The 17,358-nt window shown below is 30.6% G+C and overlaps 1 protein-coding gene across 1 annotated transcript; it reads right to left on the minus strand.

Moving 5' to 3' along the window:
- Window positions 1-1,962: 1,962 nt before the first annotated feature.
- LOC132752183 (transmembrane protein adipocyte-associated 1-like) lies at window positions 1,963-16,137 on the minus strand. The gene is made up of 11 exons (XM_060742477.1): window positions 16,014-16,137; window positions 12,156-12,406; window positions 11,174-11,306; window positions 10,619-10,708; window positions 9,576-9,648; window positions 8,765-8,844; window positions 8,035-8,163; window positions 7,057-7,117; window positions 6,097-6,199; window positions 5,397-5,477; window positions 1,963-2,988 (listed from the first exon to the last, which is right to left on the minus strand). The coding sequence occupies exons 2-11, from the start codon at window positions 12,377-12,379 to the stop codon at window positions 2,754-2,756; spliced, it is 1,209 nt and encodes a 402-aa protein (XP_060598460.1). The 5' UTR covers window positions 12,380-12,406; window positions 16,014-16,137; the 3' UTR covers window positions 1,963-2,753.
- Between the last annotated feature and the right edge of the window lie 1,221 nt (window positions 16,138-17,358).

Raw genomic sequence — 17,358 nt, forward strand, 5'->3', positions numbered from 1 at the left:
AAGTATCTAAAAACTCTGACTAGAATGTTAAATAAACATTGGAGATATACTGAAAGGTAATCTGATCATCATTCTACAGAGATATTAATGTCTCCATAAATAAAAGTGACATTATGCTCATCCTAGTGTTTATGTAAAAGACCAAAAATCATTTTTCAAAGATTGTTTTAAATTTTATAATTACCACTTCATACCCTGCATGACCTGCACAAATTTCTCTATATATCCTTTGATGCAATGGGGTTTGGGTTTTTTTTATATCTAAGGCAGTTTTCAAGGTTCATTCTCAACATTTGCCAAACCATCAGTCATTGGTTAATCACCATTAAAACAGTCAGTCAGTTTTTTGAATTATCTAGCTAATGCAGCTCAACTAGACAATGAAAATATGAGCACCACATCACTTATATAAGCTGAAAACTGAGGAGCAGTGTTTTAATGATTTCTTGTAGCAGAAAAATAGAAAAAGAAAATCGGAGCACAGAATAAAAATTAAAGGCCTGACAATATATATGGTTTAAATCATCAAACATTGCCATTTAATCAGAACAATGTCATACATACATGCAACCTTGACAATCCCCTTCGTGTGTTCACAAACATTTAAGGATTAAGATCAAGTTAAGGAACAAATTTAAAAACTTAAATTTTCTCCGTTGTTTATCCTCATAGATGAAATAATAAATATTAACTAGATAAAATTCGACTTGAAAAAGCATGTTTATGATTATTTAAAATACATTTATTGTTATTTTCACAAGATATGGTCATTTTACAGTTGATGTTGATCCCGATTCTTTTTGTATTTGTTTTGTTATTCGTCGATTTTATCCCAAAATTGTTTCTTTGCAAATAAGCAATGTTTTATATTTTGAAAAAGTATAATTCAATTCTAGCAAAATACAATCAATTTTAGTTTCATAAAAAATAAAAATAAAATCAGGTTCATTTGATCCCGATCTTTTCATAGTGATAGTGAACACTGGGCCTGGTTACACCTTTACATTTTGGGATATATGACCATGAAAATTAAAACATAATTCATGCTGAGACTTAAAGGTCAAAAAGCCACAAAAATGGAATTCTTTCATAGATAAAGTGATGCACTGAAAATGAAAAAGTCTGCAATAATACTAAAAAAAAATATTCTCAAAATTTCGGAAATTTGGCACACACAATTTATGACTCCAGACAAACAAACGGTACACAAGTGTTGAATATAGTTTTCCAGTCCCTTCATATCAAGAAACCTCAGTGCAGTCTTCAGAACTAGCTATGACAAAACAGTAATATATCAAACACAATACAAATAGAAAACCAAATGGCATTTTTTTCACTTACACTCATATCTTGTTTATAACTGTGGTTAAATTTTGTGATTTTTGCAAAATTTGTTAAATGTACTTGATAAAATTTTCTTTTGTTATCAAATTTATTGGCTTTGTTTAAATTTTGTTTTAATATTAATATATTTAAATTCAACCTCTAGCAATAATGAACCTGGTAAAAAAAACGTGACATTGTCCAGGTTTGCCTACTTCTAAACTGGGATGATAGTGAAGTCAATTTTACTGCTAGCAGTCAATGCTAAAAGGCTTTATCACATGATGATCATGAATGGTACATATCGTCACCTTAGTGCAAGAACTCAATATCTGCTTCTTTATCTATATGCAGTTATTGAGTTTTTGCACTAAGGTGACGATATATAATATATATATACCCTTCATTATAATATACACATTTCGTAATCAGTTGATCTATACATATATGTAGGTTAAAAATATACTGACTCATCAGTGAATCTTTCTGAACACGGAACATGATAGATTAATACACCAAATCTATGCACCTAGAACACAACAGATTGACACTTAAAAAAATAGTTGTTTCATAAACAATCCTAATTGGATAGAAACACAGTACAATATGGTTACACAAATAGTGCAAAATGTATCTCAATCAGCAAGAAAAAACACACAATTTATTCACAGTATAGCATAGTTACACAATACAACATACACATACACAGTTCTTACTGATTTTAAAACAATATACACAGTGAATATAAACACAAATCACAGCCAATCAATACACAGTTAATCAACTATAAATAAGCATTAAAACTTAAACATTTCAAATAAAAACATGTCATGAGAATGCAAAGCAAGCTTACAAAACCTAGGGAATATGCAGAACCCTATTTATTAAAATCAATGGATTTCTTCTAAAACTTAACTTATACAATGATGTAAATATATAATGGAACAGTCCATTATCACTTCAAGAGTATTTTAACAACAACAAAGCTAAAACTATGAAGACAACAGTAAAGGGTCTGGTCAAACAGCACAGACATGGGCATTGGAAAGTCAGTGTTGGCACTAGCATACAAAGAATTACAATCATGATTTTATCCCTTTAACCTGCTGAACGTGTGTAATGGATTTACCCAGGTTTTAATTTAGACAAGTTCATTCAAAGATTTAGGGATTTCAAATATCAATATACAAAATATTGTGCTGCCAACAATATAGAGCTTGGCCTGACTACATGGATGTGCAGGCATGCCTGGCTCTATACTGGTGGCAAAGGATAATCACTTTTGGTTATAGCTGGTTACCGTTAATAATGATGATATCATAGCAAAGAGATAAAATAAATCAACAAGATGATAAATTGAACACTTGATACATCAAATGATAATATATGATTTTAAGAATAAAAATCTGACTAAAATTTTCACAATACTTTCACATATTTTGGTAAGATCCCGTATGGACATAAACATCGGCATTGACACTACCCGAGGTTGCATAACTCACACCATGTCTGTCAAAATGTGTACTGTCAAAACTACCGCTGTCACTTATATTATCGCGCGTAGATTTATCTTCCACGGCCTGATATGGCAAACTAACGGTGTCCTCTTCCTGACCTTCATCTATTTGATACTTGTACGAAAACGGTATACTCTGTGACGTCACCCTGCAGTAACATTTGTAAATATTTTTGTCAGGCCCATAATAATTTAAAAGGAAATTTGAATAATATTCAAACAAATGTATTTAATATTACAAATATAAAGGCTTTTACACAAGTTTTATATCAATATGAGATAATATACCCTTACCCTACTAAATTTGTACAATGGACTCATCCTTTATAGAATTTAAAATAGTCCATTGTTTATGTGTGTTATGAAAGTATTAAAACTAAGAAGTTACAATATACCTACAGTATTAACTGGTCAATCTGGGCTGTGTTTCATAGAAAGTCCTAAGTGTATCCTAAGTCCTAGGACTTATGACAAATGATAGGACTAACCATTTCAAATTTTCAATGAATATTTTCATCTTTAGTAAATGTTTATTTCATTCATTTTAAAAGAAATGTTACAAAATACAATGGCATGTGCTCCAATCTACAATGTGTAAATGCCCATCAGCATCGCTATTCAGAAATTGAAGAGTCTTAAAGCAGCACCTCAAGATTTATGCCAATTTTCATGAAAATTTGAAAATGTATTTAACAGTAAAGTTACCAAAAGAATGCAATTTACACATTATCAATGACACTTACAACCTATGTTAATTACTATAAAGAGGTCAAAATATGCAAAAATAGCCCTTACTGTGTTAGTAACGCAGTAGGAATATAGTTATGCATACTGAAAAATCTGGTAATTAATCTCACATAACATGTAAATTTTTACTAGAATTTTGAATCTTTATACCTTTCCTAAAATCTTAGTACATTTTTCTCAGGTTTGATTTTATTGAAATAATTTTGCTCATCTGTAGGCATGCAGCTTTAACATAAGAGTTATAAGTTAGGACATTTTCTTTGCAACGAAAATTGGCGGCTCAGTTTTGGTCTTAAGACATATTTTAGGACTTTGGACTTTCCATGAAACGCAACCCTGTACACCAGGCCTTGTGTTCACAAAAAAAAATATATATATCAGGATCAGGATTTAAGTATACTAATTTTATTTATGTTGATCATATTAGGCTTAAATTATATGGTACATAAACAAAATGTAAAAAAAAATGCTGATTTGCAACTGTTTTCCCCGTATATTTTACAGCTAAATAGAGACTGTTTCTCCTAGCCTAAAACAAGTATATTTTCCCCTAATAATGCTATAGTTTCCCCTGAAATGCCTTGTGCACATTCTTCACCAGAAGCATGACTAAACAGCAGCTGACTTATGTCAGTTTGTTGATGAATTAAATTGACTGAAAGAAAGCTGTCCCTAAAGATAGCCTCTACTATGTACCATGCATGTTAAATTGAAAATTTTATACAATATGTGTCAATTGTTGGAATTTGATTTCAGGTTTTCTGATTTATCACGCTATATTTCATACATGCCATAACATTCCAGATGCCCGGGATTGTACCGGAAATCAGATGTCTGTCCTGGAGATGTCCCAGGCATCGATTTGATCCCGGAAAAATAAATTATGATATTTTGCAAAATTTTCTTAAATCAAATCTCGCACATTTCACCTCTCCATTGTAAAACATATTCTGACCTGGTACACATAATACACAGGAACGTTGACACTTACAAGTTTACAATATACAGCCCCCCAATTATCGACTATCAAAAATTATGGCATGTATGCTATATTTTCCCATTCAGGAGGCCACAGGTTGTTTTGAAAATTGAAGAAAAAAAATATGTGCAAAGAACCAAACTTAATTCAGGATCAAAATAAGGAATAATAATACTAACTTAACTAAGAAATATAATTAGATGACCAAATTAAGGAACATTTTCAGGATCAAGCTAAATGTTAATTCAACATTTTACAGCATTTCTTGAACATTTATTACAATTTGGATAAAAATTATCAATACAATTAAACCATTTCGAGTCCACTTTAAAGTATATATAAAATGAGCCGCGTCACGACAAAACCAACATAATGGGTTTGCAATCAGCATGGATCCAGACCAGCCTGCGCATCCGCGAAGTCTGATCAGGATCCATGCTGTTCGCTTACAGACCCTATAACAAGTAAAGAAACTGATAGCGAACAGCATGGATCCTGATCAGACTGCTCGGATGCGCAGGCTGGTCTGGATCCATGCTGGTCGCAAACCCATTATGTTGGTTTTGTCATGGCGCTGCTCAAATATTCAATTGATGATAATAAACAATGAAGAAATTTGGAACATAAACATGCATATTGCTCCTGATCATGTTCCCTTAATCTTAGTGAACACAAGGCCTGTTTCTAATTTAACACTGAATATTCTTATAGCTGTGTTTACTTTATCAATGATAATAAACAATAATCTCCAGTTAAACATTTTAGTATCAAATTGTATTCAGGAGAACATTCATTTAAATTTGTAAAAACTTAATTTACTTGAAAACTTACTTGAAAAAATCTCTCAGAAAGGTTCCGTAAACCAGTGGATGGAAACAGGTAAAATAAATATAGGTTGTAGTATCAACAACACTGAAATAAAAAAGAACAATATATACACTGTACTTTATGAGTCAATGACACTACAATTCAGTTAGTAAATTATAAAAAATCATAACACAATATTCCTTGCAATTAAGTACATATAACTCTAACATGCTTCACAATATTCGCCTATCAAACAAATAGGGCAGAGGAGTGCATTATTACATAATAATTATATGCACAGCATAAAAAAGGAATCTTACATGTCACATGACATCAGATATGACATCAATAAACCAAATGATGTCAGAAAAGTTACTTCTACGCTCAATGTACTTCAACATATTTTTATCAATTCTCCATTTTATAAGTTATGTTAGAATGGAAATAGATATTAATATTTCATGCATTAATGCACAGTTTTTCAACCTTTGTGATTATATTCCTACGCATTTTCACTTGAACAGTTCATTATTCTACAACAACTACAACAATGCACTTGGCATTGGTATCTATTTCCTAAATACTTAACATTCTAGTTACATTGCAGATAAAAGCTATTTGTCAGAGTCCCACCAAACATTATTTTAGATACCTAGTTACCAGCACAATGTATTTTGGTAACAAAAAACGGAATTAACAAGAAGTATAGAAAGAAACAACGTACCACATTCCATGAAGAACACCTGTGTATAACAGGGCGCTCCCTACTGATTGTGCACAGTTCAAAACTGCCAGAAACAATGCATAGTAGTAAAATGACTTCTTTGCTGAAAACATATGCAATTAAGACTAATAAAGACTTTATATCAATCACTTTATAAATCAACTTTGTCGAAAGTAGAATTAATGCAGATATACAATCAATCAATAAAACCAATTTATAAATTAATCAACACTTGAGAAAATCATACAAGTATCCAGGTCAAAGGTATTTGTATATATCTCATATAAGAATTTAGATATCAAACATCAAAATATGAACTATATAAATTTAATCAAATTGCTTTCACACAATTATTTGGGCTTCGTCACAACAAAACCAACATAATGGTTTGCGACCAGCATGGATCCAGACCAGCCTGCACATCCACACAGTCTGATCAGGTTCCATGCTGTTCGCTTACAAACCCTATTACAAGTAGAGAAACTGATAGCGAACAGCATGGATCCTGATCAGACTGTGTGGATGCGCAGGCTGGTCTGGATCCATGCTTGTCGCAAACGCATTATGTTGGTTTTGTCATGACGCGCCTCATTTATGCTTTCATTTTTAAGTACATGATTTATTGAATACACAATTTTTATAGTAATTCAACATAAAGAAATAAAAAATATTTTTCTTACAAATGCTGCTCTCTCAGAAATCATGTAGATTGTACTTCCAATTTTCATTAATTAAACTCTATGTATAGTGTAATAATGCTTTAACATTTTCTGGCAAAGCTTTTACAGGTTTCTTGTAGTTTTCTTTTCTTTTGAGTTATTTTATATATAATTGAATATGTGAATATACAATATGAATATAATGAAATGGAGAATTATAATTATTTACACTAAGATTAATGTCACTGACACTATAAAATATGACAAAATCATTTGGACTCAATAACACATATTTACTTACATGGCAAGTTTAATTTGGCTTTTAAGTTTGTCCGGGGTAAGATAAAAATTCCTGTATATATCTGAAAAAGAAAGATGCTAAGAAATGTTAACACTAGTTGAGTCTACAGTTTGCAATTTGCAAAATCACTTTTAATGACTTATTTTGTTAAAGGCCCATTATGCCTCAGAAAAACTATAATTTCATTTCTCAAAAGCTTTTTATTCTTGGTGTCCAGTTATACAGTTATAATTCCCATAAATGTACACATTGGCCAATTACTGAACCATCATTTGCTCTGTAGCTTTCTGGCAATTCATACTATTTTAGTAACTTATTATATTGTAAAGAAGTCAAAACACTACTTTGTTTACATTGTTCTACCTTTATGACAAATAATTTCACTTTCAAAGCTATTTTCTTCAGGTAAAATGCATATAACATGCTCTAAAACCTTTATTTAAGTGTTATAAAACTAATGATGACCATTTTTAAAGAATAAAAAATTTCCTCCTTTCTGAGGCATACTGTGCCTTTAAGCAGAGTTTCTTGTAAATAAAGCAAGTAAAAAAGGCTTTAAAGGTGCTGACAGCAACAGACTCTACCCATGCCAGATGTATAGCCAAGATGAGTGGATCTGCATTGTTTGCTATTCAGTCAATATATATATTTTGAATTTTCCCGAAAAATGTTTCCTTCAGATTGACAAACAGGCAAGTCTATTTAAGATAATTAGTGTGATAGGGGTTAACCCTGAACATGCTGAATATCTTAAACGGACTTGTCCCACTTCCATTTTTGGGACTGTCCATTATCAATTTTAGGGATATCAATTTGAATATTTAAAATTTGTCAGCCAACAGTATAGAGCCTGGTCAGACTGCACAGATGTGCAGGCTGGCCTGGCTCTATACTGGTGGCAAAGACTTAATGCTTTCGGGTCCAGCACTTAAAGGGTTAAAATAGGTAAATTAGGTAAATTTAAGAGAAAGTACTTACGACAAAGAAGAAGGCTGAACTTGTAATCCAAAATATCATGCCACCATGTGCAAATATATCGTAATTTTTTGTAACAGCACCTTTCTCCACGTGAAATTTAGGATCGGGATACATGAACTCCAATGTTCCCTTAGAAAACAACAATAAAGAATTTGAATTTATACAAATAGAGGAAGCTAGCAGTTATAATATCAGACCTGAGTCATTATTTAAAATTATTTTTCAACCAAAGAGACAAAAAATTGTCACGGATATCAAGATAAAAATTTATCACATACCCATGCCACTTTTGCAACTCAGTAAAAGGATTATGCACAGCTGTGCACATATATTTAAATGTGACAACAGTTTCGTTACAAAAACAAAGCTTAAAGATGTGCTAAATTTAATGAAGAAGTGATTCTTTTTTACCGAAAAAAGTTCTTATTTCAGATATATGATACATAGAATATTATATTCGTATAGGTTTGTAACATATTTTATTTAACTTGTTGAATAAAGTCATATTATGCCCGCCACAGGCTAGCATAATGTAATTTTATTAAACTTGTTCAATTATTTCAGCATTGAATCTACACTTATTTAATATCCTCTATTTACTGTTGGTCAGCTAGCAATAAAGAGTCTGATTTGACTACACAGATATGGAGGCTAGCCTGGCTCTATACTGATGGCACAAGCTAATCACTTTCAGTTTGAGCAACGTAAGGTTTACAAATTTTTAACATACCTGTATACAGGAATAAACAAATGCAGATATTGTTGTGACCAGCAAGACTCGTCTTATACTCGTTCTACTGTCCAAATGACCTTCAATGAAAAAAAAATATCAGTATCAAATGAGACTTTCAAAGTAATAAACAGGGGTTTTCATCATGACCTTGTAATACGGTACATTTGTAACATGTCAAATCCCCTACAACATGATATGGACCACACAGATGCTTTTGTTAATATTCTTGTACATTTTTCCTGGTTGATATTCATACACAAGCCAACTTTAAGAAATAAACTGGCTTCTTTCAAGAATAGAAATCCCTATTACAACATGATGCAAAGAATTGTTTGTACACTGCCATACATACATTTTGAATAATAAATTAACTTGCCTATAAATGTTAGCTATCACAGTGGAATCATCTTACATTCACAGTTCTAAATTGTCAATCTCATAAACAAGTTAAAAACAATAGTAGCCACAAATTCTTTGCTTAAGTTTGAATTTAATTTAGCCATTGTTAAATTAACCAAATGCATATGAATGGGAGTGAAGACTTGCCTATGTCACCAAAATAGGCAGCATGACTGAGTCATTAATACATAATTTATGGAAAGCTAGCATATGGGTTCAAATCCTGTTAGAGGCTAACTGTTGTTTCCTTGAGCAATAATCTTTACCCTAATTGCTCAGTACCGGTTGCTTCCAGGAATAGATTTAAGAGTGTGTCTATATGCTTATACCTAAATTTGGAAAACAGTATTTTCATTAAATGAGTAAATACAAAATATATATATATATACATGCTATTATATGTTCTTACCAAATGCCAGTCCAAAAACAACCACAGACAATTCTGTTGCTAGCAGGAAAAATCTCAACACCAACCATAGTACCTTGAAAAACAAAAATACATTTTGTAAATTTATCAAGTTTAGGGATTTCTTGACTTTCTTACAATACAAATACATGCATTTTGATATGCCCAATTATTGCATAGGTTCATGTTATACAAATAAGCAATAATAAGTACAAACTGGTGTAACAATCAAGTTAAAACCAATTTTCTAAAAACCAATGACCATTATGCGACATTGTAACATATTCTTTTATTGACAAAATATTCAATGTGAACCAAAGTAAATTTTAAAGCGAAATGCAGAGAATCATGATGAGTTCCATGCTATTTTCTACCTATCTAATTGGTCAGATCTGTAACATATATGTTGTTTTTTTTCCGAATCCAAGAAATCGTTCCCAAGAAACATCACAAAGCGATTTGCCTTCAAGGAAATGGGTCATGTGTTCCTATTATTTACTGCATAGGTAAACCTTTGTTCACATATTACATCATTAAACTACAGTAAAATTTTATATAGCAGATATTTCCAAAAACCATTTATGTTTATCAGTTAATTTTCATCATTTGACTAATTTTGTGACCTGAAATTTCCTAACTCTTTGATCTATTCAGAGGCAATGAAGTTTTCAATTGTTCATCAAAATAACATTTTTTTTTCAACCTTTACTAACATTTTGAACACAAATATTATGCATTAATTTCAGGTGCTTTTCAGTGTAAAAGCTTCTTTTCCAACACACACTTTACATATACATCTTGTCATTTATGCTGTCTAAAAATTGTGTCTAATCATCTTTCAAAAGTGAACTCACAAGTTGAGTAAATCATTACTGTTATATTTTATCCCTGTAGTATGAATAATTTTATGTCTTTCAACTATATGTTTACAAGTAATACTTGACAGAATGTTTTTGATTTTTTGTTAAAGTTCAATGATAGTGAAAGCATTGCAAAGCAACATCTTAAGTGAAAGCATAGCAAAGTTATAAAAAAAAATATCATACCTTATCAGTTATGTCCCCTGCTAACACAGACGCATTGACCGTCATTCCCACAATACACCTCAACACACTTATTACTGACACCATACATACCTGTAATACAATTGCTTTAATATATGTATCAAGTTCATATAATTCTTTAGTAAGAACGATTCAGTAAATATTGCAAACTAAGCAATTTTCTAAAACAAAAATGGTAATACCAGCTAAAAGAGAAAACCCTGCAAACCTGAAAGTTAATGTGATCAATGTCAGTCTAAACAATCATACAAAATTTAGAAATCAAAGCTGTATAAATTCCTTATTACCATAAATGCAATATCAGTAGCTAAAGAAAACAGCTAAATACTGAAACAGCCTGTAAAATGTTTGAACTGAACCTGCAAAGTTGTTATCAAATATCTAGTCTATAGAGCCAGGCCAGTCTCCACATCCTTAAAATCTGACCAGGCACTGTACTGGTGGCAGGCCAACTTTCAAATATTATGACACAGTATATCTAATATTGATAATGGACTGGTCCAAATAACAAATACAGTCAAAGTTTTAAAATATTACCAGGATATAGAAAGCCATGAAAATAGGACTGCTGGTCTGCTTCAGTTTGCTGATTGCCAACTTTAAGTTCCACAGCAAAAACATCATAAACAATGCATTTGGTATTAGAATAATAAGATCCCATATTCTGACCCTGTAACAGACATAAAGATCAAGACATCACCAATTACTTTTTAGTCTGCCAAAGCATAATTACAAAAATGTTCTTGTAATGGTATATCTTAAATTTCTTTTTTAGCTTCTTACAAATGAAAAATTCATTTTTAAATTAAAGCAAAAGTTTTTAACAATTTTCATGAATCATGAGTCATGTCATTAAAAATTAATGTGACAATCCATTTTAAGTTGTGGCAGTCATTTTTGGTTAATCATATACAGTAAAGAGTGTTTTCTATATGTAAGTTCTTCGCTCACCAATGCAATGTGCAAGTCTAAACATTAGTTTTCCAAGAACTTGAAATAAGTTTCATTTTAATTAGCATTTGTTACTCAATTCTTAATAGTTTGCCAAGAACTTTAACTGAGCTTTTATATATTAACTAAAAACATTCAATACAGAGTAGATTTTGAAGAATTTTAATACAATTGTCATATATACATGTAACCATTGAGTAGTTTTCAAAGAATTTGAAAGAAGATTTCATGATTTTTGGACTTATTTTACAGCCAATATTTGGTCATATTCACGATTCAAAATAGCATATCATTTTCCCAATCCATAGGAAAAAATTCCAAACTGAAAGTTAAAAACTAAATAATTGAATAACAACTTCTAAAATCTTTGAAAATAAGGGTTTCTTCACTTTTATAGTGCTTAAATGTTTGAAGATGCCATCCTAGACATTGAGTCTTTGAATTCATTCAAACACTACAAAATTTGAATAATGCATTTTTTCCCAATTTTTAACAAAACATCACTGAAATTCCCGATTCCATGGGAATAGGTCATATTAAAAAAAACCTGAGATTTTTAATAATTTACCTAGTCTCAGCAATATCCTCATACAGAATCCATTGACACACAGGTTCTTTTATGACAGAAGGTTCTGGGGCAAATGTAATGCTACCTGGAGTGGTGGTGAGGTTTGAAACAAGGTGGCCGATTGGGTCACTCCCATTTTTGGTGATATTTTCAGTTGCCATGCCAGCACTTCCTGATGATAAGAATGCTGGGCCATTTGGCCTGAATCTAAGCGCAGATTCCATAACTTGTTACACTAATCAGTTCATCTCCTGTTTAAATTATACAATACAGTTAAATATCAATACAGTGATTTAAATTAAAATAAAAAGAAACTGAAAAGTATCAATTGAAAATTCCAAGAGTTTTAAATAGCATAAAAAATAACACTTATGCCATTTTTATTTATCTACTAGTCTTACAAATAGTAAATTTGATTGATGTTCAGTGATAACTTTGTACACTTGGTATAAGTATTAACTTTATAATCACTTACTCAGATGGTTAAACATAATGTTTAACTATGATGTTTTCTTTTAATTCTATTCATTTTACTATTAAAAAGCAATATCTCCTTTTTTGAAGTTGTAACAACTAAATATTACAATAATCAATTAGAAAAATGCCTTATTCATTTCACGCATAAAATGACCTCTGACAGGTACCAAATTGGCTCTTCAAAAGAATCTCCCAACCTTTGATGTATGTCTATGCTACTTAACTAAATCATCAAAGAGCCTACTGACTAATATGACACTCACACATTTTTGATTTTTGTCAATGTGTAATGACCTACTAAATATACTAATTGATCATCTAGGATGTTGTGTCCTTAATTTTCACTGATATATTTACAGATTAAGAACTTAAATTATACCAAAAACTTTGCAGGTTTCACAGGTCAGTACTGAAATTTATTTGACTACAAAAAATTTCAGCATCACAGAAAATTAGGGCTCACGCTGCCAGTTGCTTTGGTCACCATACAATATTTTTAAAAAAAAATTCCAAACAATTTTTCATTCTGGCAACAGAAACTGGTCACTATTTTATTACATCCAACAGTGTTTATATAAGGTGTAAAAATAGTTGTGGTATACCCTATTAACACCAGCGGAGTAGATTTTAATAAGTGTCCACTTAATAGTGCTCAAACGTTTGTCCAACAAGTTATAAGACTTGTCAAAGAGACATTGAGATAATTTTGGATAGTTTGACAGTATGAAAAAAAAGTACATAAAATTGGTCAAACCGTTCACGCCAAATTAATTAGGCTACCCAAACATTTATTGGTATTGCACTAAGCTATTTATGCATTACCTGGGACGAATGTCAGACGTTTCACTCCCAAGACGTTTCACTATTGAGACGTTTCACTCCCAAGACGGTTCACACCTAGACGTTTCACTCCCATTTTGTCAATTGTATGGACGTTTCACTCCCAATTTTTAGAGATGTTTACTAGGAAAGTTAACAAATTTTAATTTCATTAATATTAAACAGTGTAAAAAGGAAATTCAATTTAATGTTTCATTTTGTTGAATTCAATGGTATCATTTAACTATGGGTTGAGTGATAAGAGGTGTAAATGAAAGACACATTTCTGAAATGATAGTGAAATATCACTTTTATTATCAGTGTAACAACATGAGCAAATTCTATTTATAGTAAATATAAAAAATAGAATAACATGCATAGAAAGAACAACAAAAACATCTATATTATAAGTATCAGTTTAAATATATTGAAATCATTACCAGTAAAGTAATAAATACATGTATCACTCAAATAATAAAAAATATCGATATATATTAAATATATTGACTATGTAATGATTATTTTTTGTAAGTCTTAAACAATGAAATGCAAAACATGTGTATAAAAACTATAAAATAAATTATTTTTTAAAATTATTTTCTTCATCAATTTATTAAACCCATTAAAAAAACTTAAGTAATTAATGTGGTGTTATCTCATTGGCTAATTAGTTGTATAAACACTGAGACAATCAACTAACAGTTTGAGACACTATTAAATCAGTTGTATAAACACAGCAGTTTACTAATCAGTTGTTTATTAGACCATTAAAATATTTTTTGACAACAGCCAATTTAAACACAGAAACTTCTCCATAAGTATATAATAATTGATTTTAGTCACAAAAAATGATTATACATGACAAATATTGAAAAAGTCCTAATGCTTAAATTTTATTTAAAGATGTTTCTGATTTCAATGGCCATTAAATTTTTTGAAATATATCGCAAATGCACTCTACTGTACTAGCATAAAATATTTTAACAATTTTTGATCGGATGTTTAAAATTAACAACAAAAAACATGTTACTCAATGTTAATTCTTGTCACAAGATTGTTATGCTTTAAATTAAAATTGCCTATTGATTCCATGTTTACAAAAGATCAAATACTTAGTTATATTAAAGTGTTATTTTAATCAAAAATATTTTTTCTTTAAATGAAATAATGTGATAATCACTGATAATTGCACATTTGGATTTTTTTCAAAGAATAGAAAAACACCTTATTTCAAAACAATGAAGAAAATAAGATAACTGAAATGATAGAACTTAAAGAACTGAGTTTTAAGCCATTGAAAAAAAATTGAAATCCTCCTTTTTAATTTATTAAATTTAAGGTCTATTTTAGTTCAATTCAATTCAATATTTTAGGTCTATGTTAGTATATCATAAGTATCAAAATAATTTTGGTATAAAAAGGGAGTGAAACGTCTTCAAGACGTTTCACTCCCATTTGGGAGTGAAACGTCTTGGTGTGAACTGTCTGGGTGTGAACCGTCTCAATAGTGAAACGTCTGTCTACCACCTGGGACGAATCATTATAACTTTTAATAGCGAGCTCGACGAGCTGGCCCGAAGGGCCTGCTCGCAAAGCGAGCTTTACGGTAACGCGAGTACCTGCTAAGTGATGGTTTTGAAAACTTTCGTCCAAAGTACCGAATTGGACACATCGCAACCTTTCGAATTTAAAGATAACGATAAAAACTGAGGAATTCTGACTGAAAACGGATGTGTAGACTGGTCACCCGCACACGTCTATGGGAACCATAATTGGACAGGGAACCAGAATAACGGAAGCTGTGTATAAAAAATGAAAATCGAAGGCGCCATTTTGTTTGAAATCTGATAAATTAAAACAATTTTTTTGTCGAATTTTGTTGTGAAAACTATCTAGAATGAAAGAAAATGGTCTAACTAAGAAAATGAATCCGAACACCAATATCTTTTATTCAGTCATTAACCCTGTACAATCGTTTAAAGTATTGTTTACGTGACGTCACAATGCAGCGCCAAACAGCACGTGCAAAACAAACAAATCAAGTACGCTTCCTTAATGTCGCAAACGTTTTAAGTTTTACATTTATTTTACTTTAAATAATCTTTATTTCGCTTGAAAAATTATAGAGTGAAATAAAATAAACAAAGTTTTATCAACGTTTTTAAAACTCGTTATTCATTTCACGACAGGGGCGGAGCCATATTTAACACAGTACGTGTGACGTCACACGCACTCGTTACTGCATTTGAAATAAAAATGAGCGATTATTTCATACTATAAAAAGTACATCGAGCTCGCTTTGAGGCTTTGCCTTTTTCATATTAAACTCCTAGAATTTTTCATCAAACAGTACTGACTTATAAAATAATATCCTATTTAGGCCCCTTAATATCACTTTGAACTAGATTTTTTTTTACAAATTATGACTCATATTCACAAGTAGTCACATCCGAATAAACCTACACTTTATCAGAGTTCATGTTTACATTACAATCAACATTTAAGACACAGAAAGTTTTAAAAAATATGAAAAACTTTGATTTCTTAACAAAAAAGAAATACCTATAAAGTAATTTTCATCTCTACAACAGTTAAAAACTGGGTTTCGTAATATTTTGTTTTTATTTTCTTCCTTGCGGCGACCTGTAATTTTAAATTATTGTGAGACTTGTTGTAATTTAGGTAGTATACTGCTAAAATTTATTTAGGCTGATCACATCTAAATCCTTTTCAAACCAGTCACACCTAATACATTATCTCAATAGAAAAAAAAGGAATAAAGGTAATCTAAAGAAAATAGATTACCAACTTTAATTAAATAATTGTGAGCATTTTACTATCAGCAACAAATGTGACTTATGCATGACTACTTCAGCAGCGTCAAAACACCTTATATACTTACCTATTACCCACCTGAACTTTTCTTTTCTAGAACTTACCATACTGGAATAGCATACCAAGGACATATCCAATCTAGTTCTAGCCTTAATATCTTCTAACATATACTTAATTAATGATTGTTTCAGGAGGTGAGTTTTATAATCAAACAGATAGGGCAATCAAGTGCATTTTTACAAGGGATATGCATATGCTTACATGTCATGTGACATCAGAAATTATGTCATTACACCAAATTATATCAAGAAAATGACTTCCACTCTAAATGAAGCTCAACATATTTTTATCAATAGCATGACTGTAAGAATGGAAATAGATATTAATTTTCCTTGCATTAATTTAGTATAATAAATAATGCATGGTTTATCCTTCAAAATGCTTTGTAATTAATCACACAGGCCGATAAACCAATCTTTTTTTGGATAAGAGATAAAAAGAATGTTATATTTGTGTAGCTTCATTAAAATAAATTTTTTGAACTTGTTCAATAAAACAATATCATGCTTGCCAGAGGCTCGTTTAATATCTTCTTTTTTTCATCTCTTTCAATAAATTTTAGTTTTAAATCTGAACACAATTCAATTTCCTCTTAGTATTTCTGGATTCTCCATCAAATACCACTCATCAATAATCTACATGTGTATACAAAGGAGGCTGAAACAAAGAGAAAAAACAACAAACCTATCTTTTTTTTTTAAATACTTTAATTTAAAATTTTCTTTTCATAAATAACAAAGTCAAACAGAAGACAGCAAAGAGGTTCTGTTAAGCAGAGCATAGCAATAAAAATCCTAATCTACTTACATCAATCATCATTTCTTGTAGTATATATGAAATATATTCATGTATATTTCTGTTTTATTATATAATAACTTATATACATGTAGTATATAAATATACATATTATTAGTATAGTAAACTTTCAACATCAGTTAACATGCAGAAAGATGTCATATACACGTACACTTTTAACAGCTATTTATTAATTGGCAAAGTGCTTGAACCTGAA

This window comes from Ruditapes philippinarum, unplaced genomic scaffold (genome assembly GCF_026571515.1).
Source record: "Ruditapes philippinarum isolate M1 unplaced genomic scaffold, ASM2657151v2 ctg375_1_1_1_1, whole genome shotgun sequence".
In the NCBI taxonomy this organism is placed as follows: Eukaryota; Metazoa; Mollusca; class Bivalvia; order Venerida; family Veneridae; genus Ruditapes; species Ruditapes philippinarum.